This window comes from Scyliorhinus canicula, chromosome 12 (assembly GCF_902713615.1).
Source record: "Scyliorhinus canicula chromosome 12, sScyCan1.1, whole genome shotgun sequence".
Lineage (NCBI taxonomy): Eukaryota > Metazoa > Chordata > Chondrichthyes > Carcharhiniformes > Scyliorhinidae > Scyliorhinus > Scyliorhinus canicula.
Genome location: NC_052157.1, coordinates 66,628,360 through 66,653,976, shown reverse-complemented (window position 1 = coordinate 66,653,976; position 25,617 = coordinate 66,628,360). Strand labels below are relative to the sequence as shown.

General features: G+C 48.4%; 1 protein-coding gene across 1 annotated transcript; it reads right to left on the bottom strand.

Annotated features, from left to right (window-relative positions):
- Positions 1 to 4,997: 4,997 nt before the first annotated feature.
- Positions 4,998 to 18,367, bottom strand: LOC119975274 (urokinase plasminogen activator surface receptor-like). Its single transcript, XM_038814984.1, has 5 exons — positions 18,289 to 18,367; positions 13,429 to 13,551; positions 10,391 to 10,528; positions 6,909 to 7,052; positions 4,998 to 5,696 (listed from the first exon to the last, which is right to left on the bottom strand). Exons 1-5 carry the CDS (start codon positions 18,335 to 18,337, stop codon positions 5,392 to 5,394), a joined length of 759 nt encoding a protein of 252 aa, XP_038670912.1. The 5' UTR covers positions 18,338 to 18,367; the 3' UTR covers positions 4,998 to 5,391.
- Positions 18,368 to 25,617: the final 7,250 nt, after the last annotated feature.

Genomic DNA, 25,617 nt, shown 5'->3' with positions numbered 1-25,617 from the left:
AGGGAGTGCTGCACTGTCAGAGAGAGAGCACTGAGGGAGTGCTGCGCTGTCAGGGAGTTATTACTGAGGGAGTGCTGTACTGTCGGATGGTCAGTACTGAGGGAGTGCTGTACTGTCTGAGGGTCAGTACTGCGGGAGTGCTGTACTGTCAGAGGGTCAGTACTGAGGGAGTGCTGCACTGTCAGGGGGTCAGTACTGAGGGAGTGCTGCACTGTCAGAGGATCAGTACTGAGGGAGTGCTGCACTGTCAGAGGGTCAGTACTGAGGGAGAGCTCCACTGTCAGAGGGTCAGTACTGAGGGAGCGCTGCACTGTCAGAGGATCAGTGCTGAGGGAGAGCTGCACTGTCAGAGAGTCAGCACTGAGGGAGTGCTGCACTGTCAGGGAGTTATTACTGAGGGAGTGCTGTACTGTCGGATGGTCAGTACTGAGGGAGTGCTGTACTGTCTGAGGGTCAGTACTGCGGGAGTGCTGTACTGTCAGAGGGTCAGTACTGAGGGAGTGCTGCACTGTCAGAGGGTCAGTACTGAGGGAGAGCTGCACTGTCAGAGGGTCAGTACAAAGGGAGTGCTGCACTGTCAGAGGGTCAGTACTGAGGGAGTGCTGCACTCTCAGAGGGTCAGTACTGAGCGGGTGCTGCACTGTCAGAGGGTCAGTACTGAGGGAGAGCTGCACTGTCAGAGGGTCAGTACTGAGAGAGTGCTGCACTGTCAGGGGGTCAGTACTGAGGGAGCGCTGCACTGTCAGAGGGTCAGTACTGAGGGAGAGCTGCACTGTCAGAGGGTCAGTACTGAGGGAGTGCTGCACTATCAGAGGGTCAGTACTGTGGGAGTGCTGCACTGTCTGAGGGTCAGTACTGAGGGAGTGCTGCACTGTCTGAGGGTCAGTACTGAGGAAGTGCTGCACTGTCAGAGGGTCAATACTGAGGGAGTGCTGCACTGTCAGAGGGTCAGTACTGAGGGAGAGCTCCACTGTCAGAGGGTCAGTACTGAGGGAGCGCTGCACTGTCAGAGGGTCAGTACTGAGGAAGTGCTGCACTGTCAGAGGATCAGTACTGAGGGAGTGCTGCACTGTCAGAGGGTCAGTACTGAGGGAGAGCTCCACTGTCAGAGGGTCAGTACTGAGGGAGCGCTGCACTGTCAGAGGGTCAGTGCTGAGGGAGTGCTGCACTGTCAGAGAGTCAGCACTGAGGGAGTGCTGCACTGTCAGAGGGTCAGTACTGAGGGAGTGCTGCACTGTCAGGGAGTTATTACTGAGGGAGTGCTGTACTGTCGGATGGTCAGTACTGAGGGAGTGCTGTACTGTCTGAGGGTCAGTACTGCGGGAGTGCTGTACTGTCAGAGGGTCAGTACTGAGGGAGTGCTGCACTGTCAGAGGGTCAGTACTGAGGGAGTGCTGCACTGTCAGAGGGTCAGTACTAAGGGTGTGCTGCACTGTCAGAGGGTCAGTACTGAGGGAGTGCTGCACTGTCAGAGGGTCAGTACTGAGGGAGAGCTGCACTGTCAGAGGGTCAGTACTGAGGGAGTGCTGCACTGTCAGAGGGTCAGTACTGAGGGAGCACTGCACTGTCAGAGGGTCAGTACTGAGGGAGCGCTGCACTCTCAGAGGGTCAGTACTGAGCGGGTGCTGCACTGTCAGAGGGTCAGTACTGAGGGAGAGCTGCACTGTCAGAGGGTCAGTACTGAGAGAGTGCTGCACTGTCAGGGGGTCAGTACTGAGGGAGCGCTGCACTGTCAGAGGGTCAGTACTGAGGGAGAGCTGCACTGTCAGAGGGTCAGTACTGAGGGAGTGCTGCACTGTCTGAGGGTCAGTACTGAGGGAGTGCTGCACTGTCTGAGGGTCAGTACTGAGGAAGTGCTGCACTGTCAGAGGGTCAGTACTGTGGGAGTGCTGCACTGTCAGAGAGTCAGTACTGAGGGAGCACTGCACTGTCAGAGGGTCAGTACTGTGGGAGTGCTGCACTGTCTGAGGGTCAGTACTGAGCAAGTGCTGCACTGTCAGGTGTTCTGTTTTTTGGATGAGAAATGTGCAAATTGACATTAAGGAACTATTCAGCCTCTTTCTTCAAATAACCTTGTGTATATGGAACATACTCTGATTTTTCTTCCAGAGGGAGCCAGACTGTGACAGTGAGGATATTGTAGAGAAATTGGGAGGATTACCAGTTAAAGCAGAAAACATCCAGCCTTTCATGTCGACATAAATCTCAATCTGGAGTCAGATTTGGTTTCCACTCCAATTGCCCCTGGGTCACAAATCCAGGTCTGTCTAACTCCTAATCCTCTCCAGTTCCTCATGGACTGGTTCATGTGCCTGTTGCAGTCTCTTCACCCAGCACTTGGAATTGACAAGAATCCTCATTTCAGTAGCGAGGAAGAATTGGATTGGATTAAAAATGTTTATCTCCACACAGAAGCTTCCAGACCTACTGAATGTTTCTGTCATTATTTCAGAGGCCCTCTTTAACCATATGAATCCTGAACGTGCTATACCTTGACAATATCACTCTTCAACCACATATCAGCTGAAAACTTAACTTCCTTTTAAACCACTTCTTCTCATGCGAGACACTGCACTGAAAAACTGACCGTGCAGAAACAGGCCATTTGGCCCATCGACGTGTTGCAAGGTGTTAATGCTACACCTAATTATCTTCCCATCCTTGATCATTTCACCCCATCATCGTATCTTTCTCTTCCTTTCCCCCTTATATGTTTATCCAGCTTTCTCCTTAAATGTATCTGTACTGTTCAACTCAACCACTCGCTGTGGTAACGTGTTTCACATTCTCATTTTTTATTTTACTTTTTCAATTAAGGGGCCGATTAAAGTGTGGCTGATCTACGCAAACATAGGGAGAATGTGCAAACTCCACATGGACAATGGCCTGTGGCTGGGATTGAACGCGGGCTCTCAGCCTCATGAGGCAGCAGTGCTAACCACTGAGCCACTGTGCTGTCCATGACTTGTGACTTATAGATTGTGGGCAGGCTTTGGGAGATCTGGAGGCGAGTTACTCACTGGAGGATTCCCAGCCTCTGACGTTCTCTTGTAGCCACAATATTTATATGGCTAGTCTAGTTCAGATTCTGGTCAATGGTAACCCCCCCCCCCCCCCCCCAGGATGTTAATAGAGGGGGATTCAGCAATGGCAATGCCATTGAATGTTAAGGGACTATGGTTAAGTTCTCTCGTTGCAGAAGGTCATTGCCTGGCACTTGTGCGGCAAAAATGTTACTGGCCACACGTCAAGTGATTCGTGACAATCTTACATTGATGGCTCTCAGTTGTGGTTTCGTGAAATCATTAGTTTGTTTTTTTAAGCAAATTAACAGCAGTCGCCGAACACAAAAGGTAGGCAGAAACCAGAATTTGAATTATCTTAACAATTTATTATATAGTCTACAAGTGATTAAGAAATTAAAACAATTACATATCCATCAAATTGGTTCCATTTGTTCCAAAGCGGGTGTCCCAGCTCCGTTCAAACAGCATCGTAAGTCTGTGTTAAGACTACATCCTCTTGACCTCGTGGATGTTTTCCAGATTCCACAGGTGGAACTCTCAGTTGGAGTGTTCCGGAACATTATTAAAAACTCCGAGGTGACAATATTGGGCCCTGGTGGAGGTATTGTGAAAACACAAGTTACCCCCTCTGCACGAGTCATACCTGCCTGTTGTACCCCCAAACTGTGACATGCCTCAGATCATATCTGGGGGAATTGTGTCACCCCCCCTCCCAGTCTAATACCTCCTGCCACGTTATCTGTAATCACATTCACCAATATCTAAATAAACCCTTGAACAGTCTCATTCAGGTCGCCAAATGAAGGAATACTTCACCCAGAGTTACTCTCTGAAACTGAACTCTGAACTCACTGGCACAGATGTGCTGGAGAGGTTAAACAGTGAACTTGTAGTGATACAGAGAGACACCAGCAGAGGGAGACAGAGGGCAATGTGACTGATTGCAGAGATACAGAGAGAGGAGGTGTGACTAAGGACAGTAATACAGAGGGAGATGGAGAGAGGTGCGACTCTTATTCAATTTCACATTAACAGTAAATCATTTATTGACAAAATCAGTGAAATGTTGATTTAATTAAAGAGTTACGATGATGTTCAGTCACCAGCAGTGGATAGGTTTTGCATTACAGGCAGGGTATATCTGAGAAATTAATGATTCAACAGTGATTTCCAACAGTCCTGCATTTAATACATTTCCCCTTTATGAAGAAAGAGAAGGGCATTAATATGGGATTCGTTTGGGATTGATACAGGGCTATGGAGAGAGAGTGGGGCAGGAGGATTAGTTAGGGATTGATACAGGGCTATGGAGAGAGAGTGAGGCAGGAGGATTAGTTCAAGGCTATGGGGAGAGAGTGGGACAGTGGGATTAATTTGCTATTGATACATGGCTATGGGGAGAGAGTGGGACAGGGGGATTAATTTTCAATTGATACAGGGCTATTGGGAGAGAGTGGGACAGGGGGATTAATTTGCTATTGAAACATGGCTATAGGGAGAGAGTAGGACAGGGGGATTAATTTGCAATTGATACGGGGCTATGGGGAGAGAGTGGGACTAGGTTGGTATTGATACAGGCCTGTGGGGAGAGAGTGGGACTAGGTTGGTATTGATACAGGGCTGTGGGGAGAGAGTGGAACTAGGGTGGTATTGATACAGGGCTATGGGGAGAGAGTGAGACTAGTTTGATATTGATACAGGGCTTTGGGGAGAGAGTGGGACTAGGTTGGTATTGATACAGGGCTGTGGGGGGAGAGTGGAACTAGGGTGGTATTGACACAGGGCTATGGGGAGAGAGTGGGGCAGTGAGATTAGTTAGGGATTGATACAGGGCTATGGGGAGAGAGACAGTGAGATTAGTTTGGGATTGATACAGGGCTATGGGGAGAATGTGGAGCACTGAGATTAGTTTGGGATTGATACAGGGCTATGGGTTGAGTGTGGAGCACTGAGATTAGTTTGGGATTGATACAGGGCTATGGGGAGAGAGTGGGTCGTGGGATTAGTGTGTGATTAATATAGGGTGATGGACAGAGAGCACAGCAGTGGGATTAGTTTGGGATTGATACAGGGGTGTTGGTCGACAGTGGTCCAGTGGGATTAGTTTGGGATTGATGTGAGAAAGAGCTGAAAGGGACATGATGGACCAAATGGCCAAAAGATTATTATTATTGTTACACAAACACCTCGATTGTTGAGCAGACACCCGTTAATTCTATAGATACAATACAAGCCAGTTTGGGAGGGAGAAGGCTGAATACTTTCACATTGCAGGATATTGAGGGAGTTGGTAAAGCTGTTGGACAAGAGAGTTTTAACCATGCTGAGCATGCTGGGATTCTCCATCCCTCTCAGGAACCCTGACTCAATCCACAAGATGCTGCACCCAGTCGAAAAGAGTTGAAGCATTGTGTTCACAGCACAAGTTTGAGGAAGGCCAGGAGCAGTGCGGTGCTAATAGAGGCATTAAGTTGGGTTGGGCCCGAGTTGGAAGTGGTTCTGGGACCAGGTGTGGTGGACCGGGTAAAGTTCCGTGACTCGAGGTTGCACATGTTGTCCTTGCAGCAGTACAAAGCGTTGTTCGGATGAATCCCAAAAGTCCCAAATAGGCAGGATCTCGACAGATAACATCGGAAACACAGCCTTTCATCACGTACGTTGAGGGATCCTCTGTGTGTGCAGAAAAGGGACAGAGATCAGTTTAATACCTTCAAATTTAAGTGCATTTTAAGCAGCTCCCCATGATCTTCCACCAGATCCAATTCCCCATCAGTGCCATTTAAACTATCCCGGCCTCTGAGTGACGCAGACAATCTCTCTGGAACAGAATCAGGCCATTCAGCCCACCAGGCCTGTCCCGTCATTCAATTTAGACTAGGGTCCATCTGTTCCTTCACTCCATCTACCCACCTTGGGGGTCTACAACCCTCAATTCCCTTCACCAAGAAAAATCTACCAATCTCAGTTTGGAAAATATCAATGGACCCTCTAAACCTCAATAGTTTATTTGGAGTGGTGGGGCAGGTGGGGGAGGCAGCGGGGGGAGGGGGGGGGGGGGGGGTCATGGGGTGGTTGCTGGAGAGTGTCCCAAATTTCCACTACCTTTTGTGTGAAGAAGTGCTTTCTGACATTAGCTCTGAACCTCCCTGTTTTGGACCTTCCTCCCACACCAGAGGCGATAGTTTCTCTCCATCAACCTTATCAAAACCTGAAATCATCTTAAACCACTCGATTAGATCACCCCTTAATCTTCTATACTCACGGGAATACAGGCCTCGTCAGTGAAACCTATTCCTGTAAATTAACCCTTTTAGCCTCAGTATCATTCTAATGAATCGAAGTTACACCCTCTCCAAGACCAAGATATCCTGCCTCAGGTGTGGTGCCCAGAACCTAACACAATTTCTCCTGGTGGAGTCTTCATGGAGGTATAAACCAGCTTCCAACATCGATGACTTTCCTTTTCAAGGAACGTTTAGAATTAATTTCTATCTCTTTCTTCTGATTCCGCCTCCAGTCGATGTAGAGGAGATGCTTCCACTCGAGAGGCAGACCAAATCTCGGAGTCATCAATATAAGATAGTCACTAATGGGGAACTCAGGGGGAACCCCTTTATCCAGAGTGTGGTGAGATAGTGGAAGTCACTCCCACAGGTAGTGGCTGAGGTGAAGAGAATGGACACCTTAAAGGGGAATCTGGATAAACACACGAGGGGGAGAGGAATAGAAATATATGGCGATGGGGTGAGATGAAGAGGTTGTGGGGGGAGGCTCGTGTGGAACAGATGGGCTGAATGGCCTGTTCCTGGGCTGTAAAATCCCACATATTAGTCAGTGTTTTTATATCATTCCGTAAAATCATGAATAAAGTCTTGGACTTACGCCATCTCAGGACTCCTGAAGTGTGGACACAACGATCCTGTTGTCCTCTACATTTAATCGTGGTCATCAAATTCTTACATCCGGCCTCAGTAACAGCAAAACATCCATGACATTCCAGACCATTCAGTGTACTGTTGTCTATCTCTGAAATGCAAACAGACAACATCATTAACCTGTCCCATTCTGCTCATCTGAATGTATTCAAGCAATCAATCACCGCCCAAAACAGAATCACAGGACTGTGCTCATTAACAGGCACCGGGCCCCTGACGTGAATACGTTGGATGTTGTCCAGGATGAAACATTTAAGTTATGAAGAAAGGCTTGGGTTGTTTTCACTGGAGCAGAGAAGTGTGAGGGATGACCTAATTGAGGTGTCGAAGATTCTGAGGGGCAGGGATCGGCTGGATAGTGAGTAGCTATTCCCCCTAGTTGAAGGGTCAGTCACAAGGCAACATGAGTTCATGGTGAGAGCAAGAGCTTTAGGGGGGATTTGTGTAAAAAACTTATTTTTACCCAGAGAGTGGTGAAAGTCTGGAATGTACTGCTTAGGAGGGTGATAGAGACGGGTTGCCTCATGTCCTTTAAAAAGTACCTGAATGAACACTTGGCACTTCATAACATTCAAGGATATGGGCCAAGTGCTGGCAATTTGGGATTAGGTGAGTCGGTCAGGTGTTTTCCATGTGTCGGTGCTGACCTGATGGGCCAAAGGGCCTCTTCTGCACTGTGATTCTGTGTGAGGCTAGGCCAGTTCTCCTTGGAGAAGATAAGTTGGAGAGGAGATTTGATAGAGGTGTTCAAATAACGAGGAGGTCTGGACAGAGTAGGAGCTGGAGAAACTGTCCTCATGGGCAGAGGGATTAAAAGGGCACAGATTGACAAAGGAAGCCATGCAGCAATCAGGATAATCTTCTTTACCTGGTGAGTGGTTAGGATTAGGAATTAAATTCCTCAGGGTATGGCTTGAAGGAGATTTGCCTGCCTCTTTCCAAAGAGAATCGGATCAGCTTGAAGGGAAAAAGAGGCCTGCAGGGTTACAGGGAAAGGGTAGGGACAAAGCATTTGTTGGAAACTCACCAAGTGTTTGAAGGAAAAAAGACAAAGATTAATATTTTGATCTGTGTCCAGGACCTCTTCAGATGCTAAACGAATGGAGGGATTCTCTGACCCTGCCCACTTTTGGGATCGCCATTGATAGAACCATCAATTCACTAGACACGTGCTTTAAGATATGAACAGTGGTTTTAATCTACTTACAACAGAGCCAGCCTGTTCCGCGTTGAACTCTCGATGAACTGAACGACCGACTCTGAGCATTGGTATTTATACAGCAGTCCAGGGGGAGGAGTCGTGGGCGGAGCCAAGGGTGGAGCCCTGTACAAACTCCTAAGCATTCCCAGCGCTACTCCCCTAGTGGTCGGGCAACGCAACTGCGCTTACAAATGCATGGTCTCATGTATATAGAATACAGTGTGAATTACGGAGTTACATTCACCACAGCCACAAAAAAAATCAGTGGACCTTTGCTTGGGCGATGGGGCCAGAAATTCTTCAAAAAAGAGAGGGGGGAATGGGGAAATGAGCAAAAAGGACAATCAGGGGTGCAGAAAAAAAATCATTTTCTGCTGGAATGAGATTACACAAAAGCTGGAAGCAACAGAGAGCAAAGATAGTCAGGTCTTGCCTTTGACATTAGCTGTGAAAGGACCCTCCTGGCTTCTCTGTCCAATATTTATCCCTGAACATCATTTTCATCATATAGCCCCTACAGTGCAGAAGGAGGCCATTCAGCCCATCGAGTCGATATCCGACCATCCGAAAGAGCACCATAATAAGCCTATTCTCCAGCCCTATCCCTGTACCGGCTAACCTCATTTAATCTTTGGATGCTAAGGGACAATTTAGCATGGCCAATCCACCTAGCCTGCACATCTTTGGACTGTGGGAGGAAACTGGAGTACCCAGAGGAAACCCACGCAGTCACAGGGAATAAATGCAAACTCCACACAGTCATCCAAGGCAGGACCTGAACCCGGTCCCTGGTGCTGTGACGCAGCAGTGCTAACCTCAGGTGGTCATTATCATGTTGCTGTCCACTCGAGCTCACTGTGCACAAAAAGATAAACTTTCCAACAACGCTTGCAAAATATTGCGTGTGGTGCATTATCTGACCATAAGACATAGGAGCAGAATTAGGCTACTCAGCCCATCGAGTCTGCTCCGCCATTCAATCATGGCTAATAATTTTCTCATCACTACTCTCCTGCCTTCTCCCCATAACCCCTGATCCCCTTATTAATCACGAACCTATCTATCTCTGTCTTAAAGGTACTCAGTGATTTGGCCTCCACAGCCTTCTGCGGCAAAGAGTTCCACAGATTCACCACCCTCTGGCTGAAGAAATTCCTCCTCATCTCTGTTTTAAAGGATCCTCCTTTAGTCTGAGATGGTCTCCGCTGGTTCCCGTTTTTCCCACAAGTGGAAACGTCCTCTCCACGTCCACTCTATCCAGGCCTCACAGTATCCTGTAAGTTTCAATAAGATCCTTCCTCATCCTTCTAAACTCCAATGAGTACAGACCCAGAGTCCTCAACAGTTCCTCACACGACAAGCTCTTCATTCCAGGGTCATTCTTCTGAACTTCCTCTGGACCCTTTCCAAGGCCAGCACATCTTTCCTTAAATACAGGGCCCAAAACTGCTCACAATACTCCAAATGAGGTCTGACCAGAGCCTTATTTGGCCTCAGAAGTACATCCCTGGTCTTGTATTCTAGCCCTCTCGACATGAATGCTCACATTGCATTTGTCTTCCTAACTGCCAACAGAACCTGCACGTTAACCTTCAGAGAATTGTGAACAAAGACTCCCAAGTCCCTTTATGCTTCTGATTCCCTAAGCATTTCCCCATTTAGAAAATAGTCTATGCCTAAATTCCTCCTTCCAAAGTGCATAACCTCACACTTTTCCACATTGTATTTCATTTGCCACTTCTTTGCCCAATCTCCTAGTCTGTCTAAGTCTTTTTGAAGCCCGCCTGCTTCCTTAAAAATACATGTCCCTCTGCAGATCTTTGTATCATCTGCAAATTTAGCAACAGTGCCTTCAGTTCCTTCCTCCAGATCATTAATGTATACTGTGAAAAGTTGTGCACCGACCCCTGAGGCACACCACTAGTCACCGGCTGCCATCCTGAAAAAGACCCCTTTATCCCCACTCTCTGCCTTCTGCCAGTCAGCCAATCCTCTATCCATGCCAGGATCTTACCCTTAACACCATGGGCACTCCTATGCGGCACCTTGTCAAAGGCCTTCTGGAAATCTGACATCTTCAGGTTGTGACTGATGCAGTAGAAATACATGTTGCTTGCTAACGTTTATTATCTAACTGCAGCAGAAGGTGAAATAAGTAAGATAGAGCACACTGGATCAAACTGCCTCTCACTGCCCTCCACCCAGTATCCAGCCAGTCAGTGTCTTACCTGGTTTAACATCATCATTGCAGAGGTTGGAGCTGCAACAGCTGGTGTGCACGTAGCTGGAATAAAATCCACTATTGAAAGTGGCGAGACCAAAACAGGATCCACAGCCACTCAGAAGGAAATCAGTGCTTGTTGGACCTAATTGAACAAATCACATTATGTTACGTCACCAAACTGACAGAGGTATCATGCACAACCTGTCCACTTCATTAAACCCGATTAGCCTCAATATCATTCTGATGAATGCAAGGTTACAGGACTGGAGGATGTTTCAGAGATGGAGAGGGTCAGAGGTGCTGGAAAAGGTTGCAGAGATAGGGAGGGTCATAGAGGGTGGAGAAGGTTAGAAATGGGGAGGGTCATCGTGGCTGGAGGAGGTTACAGAGATAGGGAGGGAGTTGAGGGTTGCAAGAGGTTACAGAGAAAGGGAGGGTTGTAAGAGTTGGATGAGATAGAGAAATCTCTGTAACTCACAACTTACAATGCTGTCTAAGAACCTAATACAGGATTGGTAACCAAGGATTTCCAGGATATCTAAGCAGGAGAGCAGTCCGACAGTTAAAATAAGGTTTTCATCTACTACAAAAGGTACTGCACGGGATCTTGCCAAAAGATCTTGATTGAGAGAGAGGGCACTATCATTGGGAAGGATGGTGGCCAAACTTGGTCAGACCTGTTTTGCACCCCTGCGTGTACAGACAGGAGGAACTGTAGGAGTCCCCTCGTCATCCCTTGACAGGTCATTCCATCAGTACAATGGAAAAACATTATGGAAGACACTCAGGTGCCAGAACAAACTCCAATTGAGCAGAGTGTTTTTGCAACAACAGAATCCAGTTCTCATCGGACAGCATTGAGAACACGATATGTCAGAATTATAAGGCCTCCAGATCACCAAAACATATTAAATCCATCTTGAATAGGAGAGATAGGATAGTATTAACAATGTAGGTACATGCAGTAAACAGGAATAGCTTATAATACATTGGATAAAGAATTGAGGAGGTTGTAGTGTAAGGGTCTGGCGCATAACAGATCAATGTGGTACTGAGTACAGAACCGTCCACACAGATGTCAGAGAACACGTAATCTGCACTACAGGTCAGTCTCGAGTTCAACAGAGCCATTGTTAGAAGCAAACATGGAGACAGCTCCTAGCTTGATGCCTTTACTGTATTTACGTACATTTTATGAAAACAAATACAAGTGTAAACGTAACTCAGTAAATAACATCCCCCCAACCAACAACCATACCCAACCAGCATGGCTTATACACACAATTCCTCAATCCCACCTCCTCCTCTCGCGAATCCCGCCGAAACAAAACTATCTCCCCTACACCCCCCCCCCCCCCCCCCCAACATTCACAACCCCCTTCCCCCCCTCCTGTTGTGTCTGCTAACAGTTTAGTTTCCCCTGAAGAAGTCGATAAACGGCTGCCACCTCCGGACCGACCCTCACAATGATCCTCTTAGGGCAAACTTGATTTTCTCAAGCCTGAGAAACCCAGCCATGTCACTAACCCATACCCCCAATTTCGGGGACTCCAAGACCCTCCACGCTAATAAGATCCGTTTCCGGACTACCAAGGAGGCAAAGGCCAAAACGTGAGCCTCTTCTGCCCCTGGACACCCAGGTCTTCCGTCAGTCCAAAAATCGTCACCTCTGGACTCGCCCCCACCTTGCCTTTGGCACCATAGACAAGACATCGGCAAATCCCTGCCAAAATTCACTGAGCTTCAGGCATGCCCAAAATATGTGGACATGGTTTGCAGGCCCTACCGCACACCTCCCACACCTGCCCTCCATCCCTTCAAAAAACCTGTTCATCTGGGCCCCGTTATGTGTGCCAGGTGGACCACCTTAAATTATAAAGGGCAGCAGGGTAGCATGGTGGTTAGCATAAATGCTTCACAGCTCCAGGGTCCCAGGTTCGATTCCCGGCTGGGTCACTGTCTGTGTGGAGTCTGCACGTCCTCCCCCTGTGTGCGTGGGTTTCCTCCGGGTGCTCCGGTTTCCTCCCACTGTCCAAAGATGTGCGGGTTAGGTGGATTGGCCATGCTAAATTGCCCGTAGTGTCCTAATAAAAGTAAGGTTAAGGGGGGGGGGGTTGTTGGGTTACGGGTATAGGGTGGATACGTGGGTTTGAGTAGGGTGATCATGGCTCGGCACAACATTGAGGGCCGAAGGGCCTGTTCTGTGCTGTACTGTTCTATGTTCTATGTTCTATGTTCTATATCAGCCTGAGCCTGGCACATGATGAGGACGTGTTGACTCTGCTCAGTGCATCCTCCCACAGACTCAGCTCTATTTTCTTACCCAGTTCATCGTCCCATTTACGCTTTAGCCCACCTATCTGGGTTTCCTCCCACTCCATGAGCTCTTTATAAATTTCCGAGATCTTCACCTCCCCCACTCCCATTTTTGAAACAACCTTATCCTGTATCCCCTGTGGCGGTAGAAGCGGAAAGGTTGAAACCTGCTTTCGTACAAAGACCTTCTCCTGCAGATAACAAAACACATTCCCTCCCGGCAGTTCAAATCCTCCTCCAAATCCTCCAAATAAGGAAAGCTGCCATCGATAAACAGATCCCCCAGCCTCTCAATCCATGCTCTCTGCAACCTCCAAAACCCCCCATCCAACCTCCCCGGCGCAAACCGGTGGTTCCCACAAATTGGAGCCCAGACCGATGCTCCCCCAACTCCCATATGCCTCCTCCACTGTCCCCACACCCTCAGAGCTGCCACCACCATCGGTCTTGTGGAGTACCAGGCCAGCGAGAACGGCAGAGATGCCATTACTACCATCCCTGAACTTGTGCCCTTACACGATGCCGCCTCTACCCGCTCCCTCACCGACCCCTCCCCAACTACCCACTTCCTGATCATGGCTATATTTGCCGCCCAGTAATAATTCCTAAAGTTCGGTCAGGCCACAACCACCGCACCCCCCCCCCCCCCCCCCCCAACTACATTAAAGTTGCTGCTGCTGAAATCTCAGAGTGAAAGTAAAATCCCAATGATTGCACAGTACTTACCAAAGACTTCATTGACACTGATGGATCTGCATGTTTCATGGATTGTTCTGTTACACTCGGTTGTGGTGTTTAATGCACAGCTGCCAGTGAGACTATTACATTTGTGACAAATCAGGGAGGAACCTGTGAGAAAAAAAATAAAAAGTTTATTTTTAAACCAGCATTTATTGCCCATCGTTGAGCTTCTTGAGTGTTATTGGAGCTGCACTCATCCAGGCAAGTGGGGGGTATTCCATTACACTCCTGACTTGTGCCTTATATGTGGTGGACAGGGTTTGGGCAGTCAGGTGGTGAGTTACTCACAACAGGATTCCTGCCTCTGACCTGCACTTGTAGTCACAGTATTTATTTGGCTAGTCCAGTTCAGTTTCTTGCCAATGGTAATTCCAGGATATTGATAGTGGCGGATTCACTGACAGTAATGCCATTGAATGGCAAGGGGCAATGGTTTGATTCTCTCTTGTTGAAGATGATCATTGCCTGGCACTTGTGTGGCATGAATGTAAATTGTCAGCCCAAGCCTGGATATTGTCCAGAGTTGCCACATTTGCCATGGACTGCTTCAATGTCTGAGGAGTCGTGAATGGTGCCGAACATTGTACAATCATCAGCGAACATCCACACATTGGACCGTATGTTGGAAGGGAGGTCACTGATGAAGCAGCTGAAGATGGTTGGGCCTCGGACAAGTACCCTGAGGAACTCCTTCAGTGATGTCCGAAACTGAGATGACTGGCCTCCAACAACCACAACCATCATCCATTATGCTGGGTGTGACTCCAACCAGCGGAGAGTTTTTCCCCAGATTCCCATTGACTCCAGTTTTGCTCGGACTCCTAGATGCTATATTCAATCAAAAACTGCCTTGATGTCAAGGGAAGTCACTCTCACCTCTGGAGTTCAGCTCTTTTGTCCATGTTGAACCAAAGCTGTAATGAAGTCAGGAGCTAAGTGAACCTGGCAGAATCAAACTAAACACCAATGAGCAGGTTATTGCTCAGCAAGTGCTGCTTGATAGCTCTGTTGATGACTCCTTCTGTCACTTTACTGATGATTGAGATTAAACTGATCGTGTGGTAATTTGCTGGGTTGGATTTTGTCCTGCTTTTTGTGCAGTATCCAGTGCCTTCTGCTGTTTCTTGATCTCCGGAGGGGACCGAGATGGATCATCCATTCAGCATTTCTGGGTAAACATTATTGCAAATGCTTCAACCTTGTCTTCTGTACATATGTGCTGGATTCCTCTGTCACTGAGGATGGGGATATTGGTGGAACCTCCTCCTCCAGTAAGTTGGATTAATTGTCCACCACCATTCATGGCTGGATGTGGCAGGACTGCAGAGCTTAGACCTGATCCGTTGTGGATCGCTTAGCTTTGTCTATTACTTGCTGCTTATGTTGCTTGGCATACAAATAGTCCTGTGTTGTAGTTTCACCAGGTTGACATTTTTTGGGAAGCCTGGTGTTGCTCCTGGCATGCTTTCCTTTACTTTTCATTGAACCAGGGTTGGTCCCCTGAATTGGCGGTCATGGTAGAGTGGGGAATATGCCAGGCCATGAGGTTGCAGATTGTGGGTGTGTACAATTCTGCTGCTGCTGATGGCCCACAGCACCTCATGGATCGCAGCCTCAAGTTGCTGGATCTGTTCTGAATTTATTCATTAATGGTAGTGCCACACAACACATAATCAATGTGAAGGTGGGAACCCATCTCCACAAGAACTGTAGGGTGGTCACTTATGCTGATACTGTCATGGACAGATGCATCTGCAGCAGGCAGATTGGTGGGGATGAGGTCGAGCATGTTTTCACCTCTTATTGGTTCCCTCACCACCTGTCGCAAACCCAGTCTAGCAGTTTTGTCTTTTTGGACCCTGCTAGCCCAGTCAGTTGTGGTGCTGCCGAGCCACTCGTGTTGATGAACATGAAAGCACCCCCACCCAGAGTAAATTCTGTGCCCTTTCCGCCCGCAGTGCTTCCCCCGTGGTGATCAACATGGAGGAGTACTGATTCGTCATCTGATGGTAGCTGGGACATGGTAATCAGCAGGAGGTTTCCTTGCCCATGTTTTGCCTGAAGCCATGAGAACCCAGGGAACCCAGGGCAACTCTAACCTGACTGTGTACCACTGTGCACTCACCTCTGCTTGGTCTGACCTGCAAGTCTGACAGGACATACACAGGGGTGAAGATAGTGGTGTATTAAAACTCACCAAAACTCACTTCCCAAATGGGGATATCAGTGATAAAACTCATCAACACTCACACCCCAATGGGGATATCATTGTAATAAAACACAGCAACACTCACACCCCAATGGGGATATCATTGTAATAAAACACAGCAACACTCACACCCCAATGGGGATATCATTGTAATAAAATACAGCAACACTCACACCCCAATGGGGATATCATTGTAATAAAATACAGCAACACTCACACCCCAATGGGAAAATCACTCTGTAATAAACACACTAACACTCACTCCCCAATGGGGATATCACTCTGTAATAAAACCCACCTAAACTCACTTCCCAATGGGGATATCACTCTGTAATAAAACACAGCAACACTCACTCCCCAATGGGGATATCACTCTCTAATAAAACACACCAACACTCACTCCCCAATGGGGATATCACTCTCTAATAAACACACCAACACTCACTCCCCAATGGGGATATCACTCTGTGACAAACACACTAACACTCACACCCCAATGGGGATATCACTCTGTAATAAAACCCACCTAAACTCACTTCCCAATGGGGATATCACTCTGTAATAAAACACAGCAACACTCACTCCCCAATGGGGATATCACTCTCTAATAAAACACACCAACACTCACTCCCCAATGGGGATATCACTCTGTAATAAAACACAACACTCACTCCCCAATGGGGATATCACTCTGTAATAAACACACCAACACTCACTCCCCAATGGAGATATCACTGTAATAAACACACAAAACACTCACTCCCCAACGGAGATACCACTCTGTAATAGACACACCAACACTCACTCCCCAATGGAGATATCACTCTGCAATAAACACACAAACACTCTCTCCCCAATGTGGATATCACTCTGGAATAAACACACCAACACTCACTCCCCAATGTGGATATCACTCTGGAATAAACACACCAACACTCACTCCCTAGTGGAGATATCACTGTAATAAGCACACCAACACTCTCTCCCCAATGTGGATATCACTCTGGAATAAACACACCAACACTCACTCCCCAATGGGGATATCACTCTGTAATAAAACACACCAACACTCACTCCCCAATGGGATATCACTCTGTAATAAATACACCAACACTCACTCCCCAATGGAGATATCACTCTGCAATAAACACACAAACACTCTCTCCCCAATGTGGATATCACTCTGGAATAAACACACCAACACTCACTCCCCAATGAAGATATCACTGTAATAAAACACCCAACACTCACTCCCCAATGGAGATATCACTCTGTAATAAAACACACCAACACTCACTCCCCAATGGAGATATCACTCTGTAATAAACACACCAACACTCACTCACCAATGGGGATATCACTCTGTAATAAAACACACCAACACTCACTCCCCAATGGGGATATCACTCTGTAATAAATACACCAACACTCACTCCCCAATGGGCATATCACTCTGTAATAAAACACACCAACCAACACTCACTCCCCAATGGGGATATCACTCTGTAATAACACACACCAACACTCACTCTCCAATGGGGATATCACTCTGTAATAGACACACCAACACTCACTCCCCAATGGAGATATCACTCTGTAATAAACACACCAACTCTCACCACCCAATGGGGATATCAGTCTGTAATGAACACACCAACACTCACTCCCCAATGGGGATATCACTGTAATAAACACACCAACACTCACTCCCCAATGTGGATATCACTCTGTAATAAACACACCAACACTCACTCCCCAATGGGGATATCACTCTGTAATAAACACACCAACACTCACTCCCCAATGGGGATATCACTGTAATAAACACACCAACACTCACTCCCCAATGGGGATATCACTGTAATAAACACACCAACACTCACTCCCCAATGTGGATATCACTCTGAAATAAACACACCAACACTCACTCTCCAGTGGAGATGTCACTCTGTAATAAAACACACCAACACTCATTCCCCAAAGGGGATATCACTGGAATAAGTACAGCAACACTCACTCCCCAGTAGAACATAGAACATACAGTGCAGAATTAGGCCATTTAGCCCATCGAGTCTGCAACAACCCACTTAAGCCCTCGCTTCCACCCTATTCCCTAACCCAAAAACCCCACCTCAACTTTTTGGACACTAAGGGCAATTTAGCATGGCCAATGGACCTAACCTGCATGTCTTTGGACTGTGGGAGGAAACCGGAGCACCCAGAGGAAACCCACGAAGACACGGGGAGAACGTGCAGACTCCACACAGACAGTGACCCAGTGGTTAATCACACCTGGGACCCTGGCGCTGCGAGGCCACAGTGCTAGCCACGTGTGCTGCCCGGTGGAGATATCACTCTGTAATAAAACACCTCTCACACTCCAATGCGGGACACCACTCCCTAATATAACACTGGGTGTGCACTATTTATCATAACCTTTCTGTGTTGAAACACAGGGACGCTGCAATATTCGTCAGATTCCAACCCCAATACTCAAACCCTCTTAATTTATCTCAAGCACAAAACGTCACCTTCTCATTTGCAATGTTATCACAATAGGCAATATATCTTTGTGAAAAATAAAGGAGAGGTTGTGTAGGGATTGAGAAGACACTGTGACCCCTCAGTTACATTACCTCCTGTCACCAAGGCGATGAGAAGCACTGCTCCAAGCAACATCTTCATTTTCTTCTCTGTCTCTCTCTGCACTCCCAAGACTTGGTGGATCTGCTCAGAATAAAGATCCTCATCCCATTTATAGGCTTGATGACGGCGTGGGGAATATTTTTTAAAAATACCCAAATGGAACAGGAGCCAAAACCCAGGTATGGATCCACCCTGTGGACACTGAGGTATCAACAGGTGAAATGTTGGCCAAGACCCAGAGTAAATTCCAGGCTGCTGATGGCAATGGCTGGAAGCCAAGAACGACATCTTATTATTTTCTTCGGCCGGTTTCCGCCACCTCCCCACTGAAACCTCCGTTTTCTAGTTCCCGCCTCATTTCTAGCCGCCCCCTCCCCCAAACACACACTTTTCTAGTCCATCCTACCCCTTACCCTACCTGCTTGGCCCCCTCCTCTACAATCGTGATGCCACATCATCTCCATTTCCGCCCCCCCCCCCCCTCCCTCCATGTCCTCTCTGGGCTTCTGCTCAGACTCACCTCCTGCTGTTCACACTAAACAAAACCCCCACTCTGGGTTTCTGGCCTGTTGAACACCCCCATGTTAGCTATTGCCATGTTATAGGGCCAATTAACTAATTAGAAGATCTGAAACTAATTCAGGGAAAAATCAAAGAGGGCCGCTTTTACAAAGAACAACCAAAACACAGCCTAAAAAGAACAAAGAGGAACGGAAACTTAAAAAACATCAAACCAAAATGTGAAAATAGGGGACGAAAAAGCAGTCCAACCCCTGCGGGGCCTACTAAGCATGGGAGGCCTCGAGTGTGCCCATGGACACTGCATGTTCCCTCTCCAGGGACACCCAGCCACAAATAACGCCGCGGAAGAGGGGCAGACAGTCCGATCGGATGACCCCCTCAGGTTAGCTGTTGGTTCGAAATAGCTCACATTCCTCGGAGATGGCTCTTCCCTCTTTCTATTTTATCACCCACACTCGACTTCTTAAACGGACCCTTGTTCCTTGTAAGTAAATTGTTCTATCTCCAAGCTCCCTTACCCTTCCAAAGTCTTTGACTGTGGATGTATCAACGACACATATCCCTCCCTGATGGGACGAACGGATTATTTCTCCCACTCTGGCCTCTTGAGTATTTCCAAGTTCCATTGCTCCACCACAGGAGGTTGTGTGGCCCAAAGCTCTGAATTCAATTCTGAGACCACATATCTTCTCCTTCAGGATTCACCTTAAAACCAGACCATTCCCTTTGAGTAAACCCTCCCTCAGATTGTCATTGGGTAAGGTCCGAAATTGATTCCATCCAGAACAGGGACGTACCCCCATGCTGTTGGCACCAATCTGATCCAGACCGGCGTTCCATCCGTCTGTGCCAGCAGCATTGCCATTGAGGGAGTGCTGCACTGTCAGAGGGTCAGAACTGAGGGAGTGCTGCACTGTCAACGGGTCAGTACTGTGGGAGTGCTGCCCTGTCAGAGGGTCAGTACTGAGGGAGTGCTGCACTGTCAGAGGGTCAGTACTGAGGGAGTGCTGCACTGTCAGAGGGTCAGTACTGAGGGAGTGCTGCACTGTCAGAGGGTCAGTACTGAGGGAGTGCTGCACTGTCAGAGGGTCAGTACTGAGGGAGCGCTGCACTGTCAGAGGGTCAGTAATGAGGACATGCTGCACTGTCAGAGGGTCAGTACTGAGGGAGTGCTGCACTGTCAACGGGTCAGTACTGTGGGAGTGCTGCCCTGTCAGAGGGTCAGTACTGAGGGAGTGCTGCACTGTCAGAGGGTCAGTACTGAGGGAGTGCTGCACTGTCAGAGGGTCAGTACTGAGGGAGTGCTGCACTGTCAGAGGGTCAGTACTGAGGGAGTGCTGCACTGTCAGAGGGTCAGTACTGAGGGAGCGCTGCACTGTCAGAGGGTCAGTAATGAGGACATGCTGCACTGTCAGAGGGTCAGTACTGAGGGAGTGCTGCACTGTCAGAGGGTCAGTACTGAGGGAGTGCTGCACTGTCAGAGGGTCAGTACTGAGGGAGTGCTGCACTGTCAGAGGGTCAGTACTGAGGGAGTGCTGCACTGTCAGAGGATCAGTACTGAGGGAGCGCTGCACTGTCAGGGGGTCAGTACTGAGGGAGTGCTGCACTGTCAGAGGGTCAGTACTGAGGGAGCGCTGCACTGTCAGAGGGTCAGTACTGAGGGAGTGCTGCACTGTCAGAGGATCAGTACTGAGGGAGCGCTGCACTGTCAGGGGGTCAGTACTGAGGGAGCGCTGCACTGTCAGAGGGTCAGTACTGAGGGAGTGCTGCACTGTCAGAGAGTCAGTACTGAGGGAGTGCTGCACTGTTAGGCAGACATTACTGAGGACTGCTGACTGTCAGGGAGTCATTACTGAGGGAGTGCTGCACTGTCGGATGATCTGTACTGAGGGAGTGCTGCACTGTCAGAGGGTCAGTACTGAGGGAGTGCTGCACTGTCTGAGGGTCAGTACTGCGGGAGTGCTGCACTGTCAGAGGGTCAGTACTGAGGCATTGCTGCACTTTCAGAAGGTCAGTACTGAGGGAGTGCTGAACTGTCAGAGAGTCAGTACTGAGGGAGTGCTGCACTGTCAGAGGGTCAGTACTGAGGCATTGCTGCACTTTCAGAAGGTCAGTACTGAGGGAGTGCTGAACTGTCAGAGAGTCAGTACTGCGGGAGTGCTGCACTGTCAGAGGGTCAGTGCTGAGGGAGTGCTGCACTGTCAGAGAGTCAGTACTGAGGGAGTGCTGCACTGTTAGGCAGACATTACTGAGGATTGCTGACTGTCAGGGAGTCATTACTGAGGGAGTAGTGCACTGTCGGATGATCTGTACTGAGGGAGTGCTGCACTGTCAGAGGGTCAGTACTGAGGGAGTGCTGCACTGTCAGAGGGTCAGTACTGAGGGAGTGCTGCACTGTCAGAGGGTCAGTACTGAGGGAGCGCTGCACTGTCAGAGGGTCAGTAATGAGGACATGCTGCACTGTCAGAGGGTCAGTACTGAGGGAGTGCTGCACTGTCAGAGGGTCAGTACTGAGGGAGTGCTGCACTGTCAGAGGGTCAGTACTGAGGGAGTGCTGCACTGTCAGAGGGTCAGTACTGAGGGAGTGCTGCACTGTCAGAGGATCAGTACTGAGGGAGCGCTGCACTGTCAGGGGGTCAGTACTGAGGGAGTGCTGCACTGTCAGAGGGTCAGTACTGAGGGAGCGCTGCACTGTCAGAGGGTCAGTACTGAGGGAGTGCTGCACTGTCAGAGGATCAGTACTGAGGGAGCGCTGCACTGTCAGGGGGTCAGTACTGAGGGAGCGCTGCACTGTCAGAGGGTCAGTACTGAGGGAGTGCTGCACTGTCAGAGAGTCAGTACTGAGGGAGTGCTGCACTGTTAGGCAGACATTACTGAGGACTGCTGACTGTCAGGGAGTCATTACTGAGGGAGTGCTGCACTGTCGGATGATCTGTACTGAGGGAGTGCTGCACTGTCAGAGGGTCAGTACTGCGGGAGTGCTGCACTGTCAGAGGGTCAGTACTGAGGCATTGCTGCACTTTCAGAAGGTCAGTACTGAGGGAGTGCTGAACTGTCAGAGAGTCAGTACTGCGGGAGTGCTGCACTGTCAGAGGGTCAGTGCTGAGGGAGTGCTGCACTGTCAGAGAGTCAGTACTGAGGGAGTGCTGCACTGTTAGGCAGACATTACTGAGGATTGCTGACTGTCAGGGAGTCATTACTGAGGGAGTAGTGCACTGTCGGATGATCTGTACTGAGGGAGTGCTGCACTGTCAGAGGGTCAGTACTGAGGGAGTGCTGCACTGTCAGAGGGTCAGTACTGAGGGAGTGCTGCACTGTCAGAGGGTCAGTACTGAGGGAGTGCTGCACTGTCAGAGGATCAGTACTGAGGGAGCGCTGCACTGTCAGGGGGTCAGTACTGAGGGAGTGCTGCACTGTCAGAGGGTCAGTACTGAGGGAGCGCTGCACTGTCAGAGGGTCAGTGCTGAGGGAGTGCTGCACTGTCAGAGGGTCAGTACTGAGGGAGTGCTGCACTGTCAGAGGGTCAGTACTGAGGGAGTGCTGCACTGTCAGAGGGTCAGTGCTGAGGGAGTGCTGCACTGTCAGAGGGTCAGTGCTGAGGGAGCGCTGCACTGTCAGAGAGTCAGTACTGAGGGAGTGCTGCACTGTTAGGCAGACATTACTGAGGTCTGCTGACTGTCAGGGAGTCGTTACTGAGGGAGAGCTGCACTGTCGGATGGTCAGTACTGAGGGAGTGCTCCACTGTCAGAGGGTTAGTACTGAGGGAGCGCTGCGCTGTCAGAGAGTCAGTACTGAGGGAGTGCTGCATGTCAGGCAGACATTACTGAGGGACTGCTGACTGTCAGGGAGTCATTACTGAGGGAGTGCCGCACTGTCAGAGGGTCAGTACTAAGGGAGTGCTGCACTGTCAGAGGGTCAGTACTGAGGGAGTGCTGCACTGTCAGAGCGTCAGTACTGAGGGACTGCTGCACTGTCAGAGGGTCAGTACTGAGGGACTGCTGCACTGTCAGAAGGTCAGTACTGAGAGAGCGCTGCACTGTCAGGTGTTCAGTTTTTTGGATGAGAAATGTGCAAATTGACATTGAGGAACCATTGAGCCTCTTTCTTCCAATAACCTTGTGTTTATGGAACATACACTGATTTTTCTTCCAGAGGGAGCCAGACTGTGACAGTGAGGATATCGTAGTAAAATTGGGAGGATTACCAGTTAAAGCAGAAAACATCCAGCCTTTCATGTCGACATAAATCTCAATCTGGAGTCAGAAACAATCAATCAGATTTGGTTTCCACTGCAATTGCCCCTGGGTCCCAAATCCAGGTCTGTCTGACTCCTAATCCTCTCCATTTCCTCATGGACTGTCATGTGCCTGTTGCAGTCTCTTCCCCCACAATATTTATATGGCTAGTCTAGTTCAGATTCTGGTCAATGGTAACCCCCACCCCCACCCAGGATGTTAATAGAGGGGGATTCAGCAATGGCAATGCCATTGAATGTTAAGGGACTATGGTTAAGTTCTCTCTTGTTGCAGAAGGTCATTGCCTGGCACTTGTGCGGCAAAAATGTTACTGGCCACACGTCAAGTGATTCATGACAATCTTACATTGATGGCTCTCAGTTGTGGTCTCGTGAAATCATTAGTTTGTTTTTTTAAGCAAATTAACAGCAGTCGCCGAACACAAAAGGTAGGCAGAAACCAGAATTTGAATTATCTTAACAATTTATTATATAGTCTACAAGTGATTAAGAAATTAAAACAATTACATATCCATCAAATTGGTTCCATTTGTTCCAAAGCGGGTGTCCCAGCTCCGTTCAAACAGCATCGTAAGTCTGTGTTAAGATTACATCCTCTTGACCTCGTGGCTGTTTTTCCAGATTCCACAGGTGGAACTCTCAGTTGGAGTGTTCCGGAACATTATTAAAAACTTCGAGGTGACAATATTGGGCCCTGGTGGAGGTATTGTGAAAACACAAGTTACCCCCACTGCACGAGTCATACCTGCCTGTTGTACCCCCAAACTGTGACATGCCTCAGATCATATCTGGGGGAATTGTGTCACCCCCTCCCAGTCTAAAACCTCCTGCCGCGTTATCTGTAATCACATTCACCAATATCTAAATAAACACTTGAACAGTCTCATTCAGGTCGCCAAATGAAGGAATACTTCACCCGGAGTTACTCTCTGAAACTGAACTCTGAACTCACTGGCACAGATGTGCTGGAGAGGTTTAAACAGTGAACTTGTAGTGATACAGAGAGACACCAGCAGAGGGAGATAGAGGGCAATGTGACTGATTGCAGAGATACAGAGAGAGGTGGTGTGACTGAGTACAGTAATACAGAGGGAGATGGAGAGAGGTGTGACTCTTATTCAATTCCACATTAACAGTAAATCATTTATTGAGAAAATCAGTGAAATGTTGATTTAATTAAAGAGTTACGATGATGTTCAGTCACCAGCAGTGGATAGGTTTTGCATTACAGGCAGGGTATATCTGAGAAATTAATGATTCAACAGTGATTTCCGACAGTCCTGCATTTAATACATTTCCCCTTTATGAAGAAAGAGAAGGGCATTAATATGGGATTCGTTTGGGATTGATACAGGGCTATGGAGAGAGAGTGGGGCAGGAGGATTAGTTAGGGATTGATACAGGGCTATGGAGAGAGAGTGGGGCAGGAGGATTAGTTAGGGATTGATACAGGGCTATGGAGAGAGAGTGGGGCAGGAGGATTAGTTAGGGATTGATACAGGGCTATGGAGAGAGAGTGGGGCAGGAGGATTAGTTAGGGATTGATAAAGGGCTATGGAGAGAGAGTGGGGCAGGAGGATTAGTTAGGGATTGATACAGGGCTATGGAGAGAGAGTGGGGCAGGAGGATTAGTTCAAGGCTATGGAGAGAAAGTGGGGCAGGAGGATTAGTTCAAGGCTATGGGGAGAGAGTGGGACAGGGGGATTCGTTTGGGATTGATACATGGCTATGGGGAGAAAATGGGACAGGGGGATTAATTTGCAATTGATACATGGCTATTGGGAGAAAGTGGGACAGGGGGATTAATTTGCAATTGATACAGGGCCTTGTGGAGAGAGTGGGACAGGGGGATTAATTTGAATTGATACATGGCTATGGGGAGAGAGTGGGACGGGGGATTAATTTGCAATTGATACATGGCTATGGGGAGAGAGTGGGACAGGGGGATTAATTTGCAATTGATACATAGCTATGGGGAGAGAGTGGGACAGGGGGATTAATTTGAATTGATACATGGCTATGGGGAGAGAGTGGGACAGGGGGATTAATTTGCAATTGATACAGTGCCTTGGGGAGAGAGTGGGACAGGGGGATTAATTTGAATTGATACATGGCTATAGAGAGAGAGTGGGACAGGGGGATTAATTTGCAATTGATACATGGCTATGGGGAGAGTGGGACAGGGTGATTAATTTGCAATTGATACGGGGCTATGGGGAGAGAGTGAGACTAGTTTGGTATTGATACAGGGCTATGGGGAGAGAGTGAGACTAGGTTGGTATTGATACAGGGCTGTGGGGAGAGAGTGAGACTAGGTTGGTATTGATACAGGGCTATGGGGAGAGAGTGAGACTAGGTTGGTATTGATACAGGGCTATGGGGAGAGAGTGAGACTAGGTTGGTATTGATACAGGGCTGTGGGGAGAGAGTGGAACGAGGCTATGGGGAAAGAGTGGGGCAGTGAGATTAGTTAGGGGTTGATACAGGACTATGGGAACAAGTGTGACAGTGCGATTAGTTTGAGATTGATACAGAGCTGTGG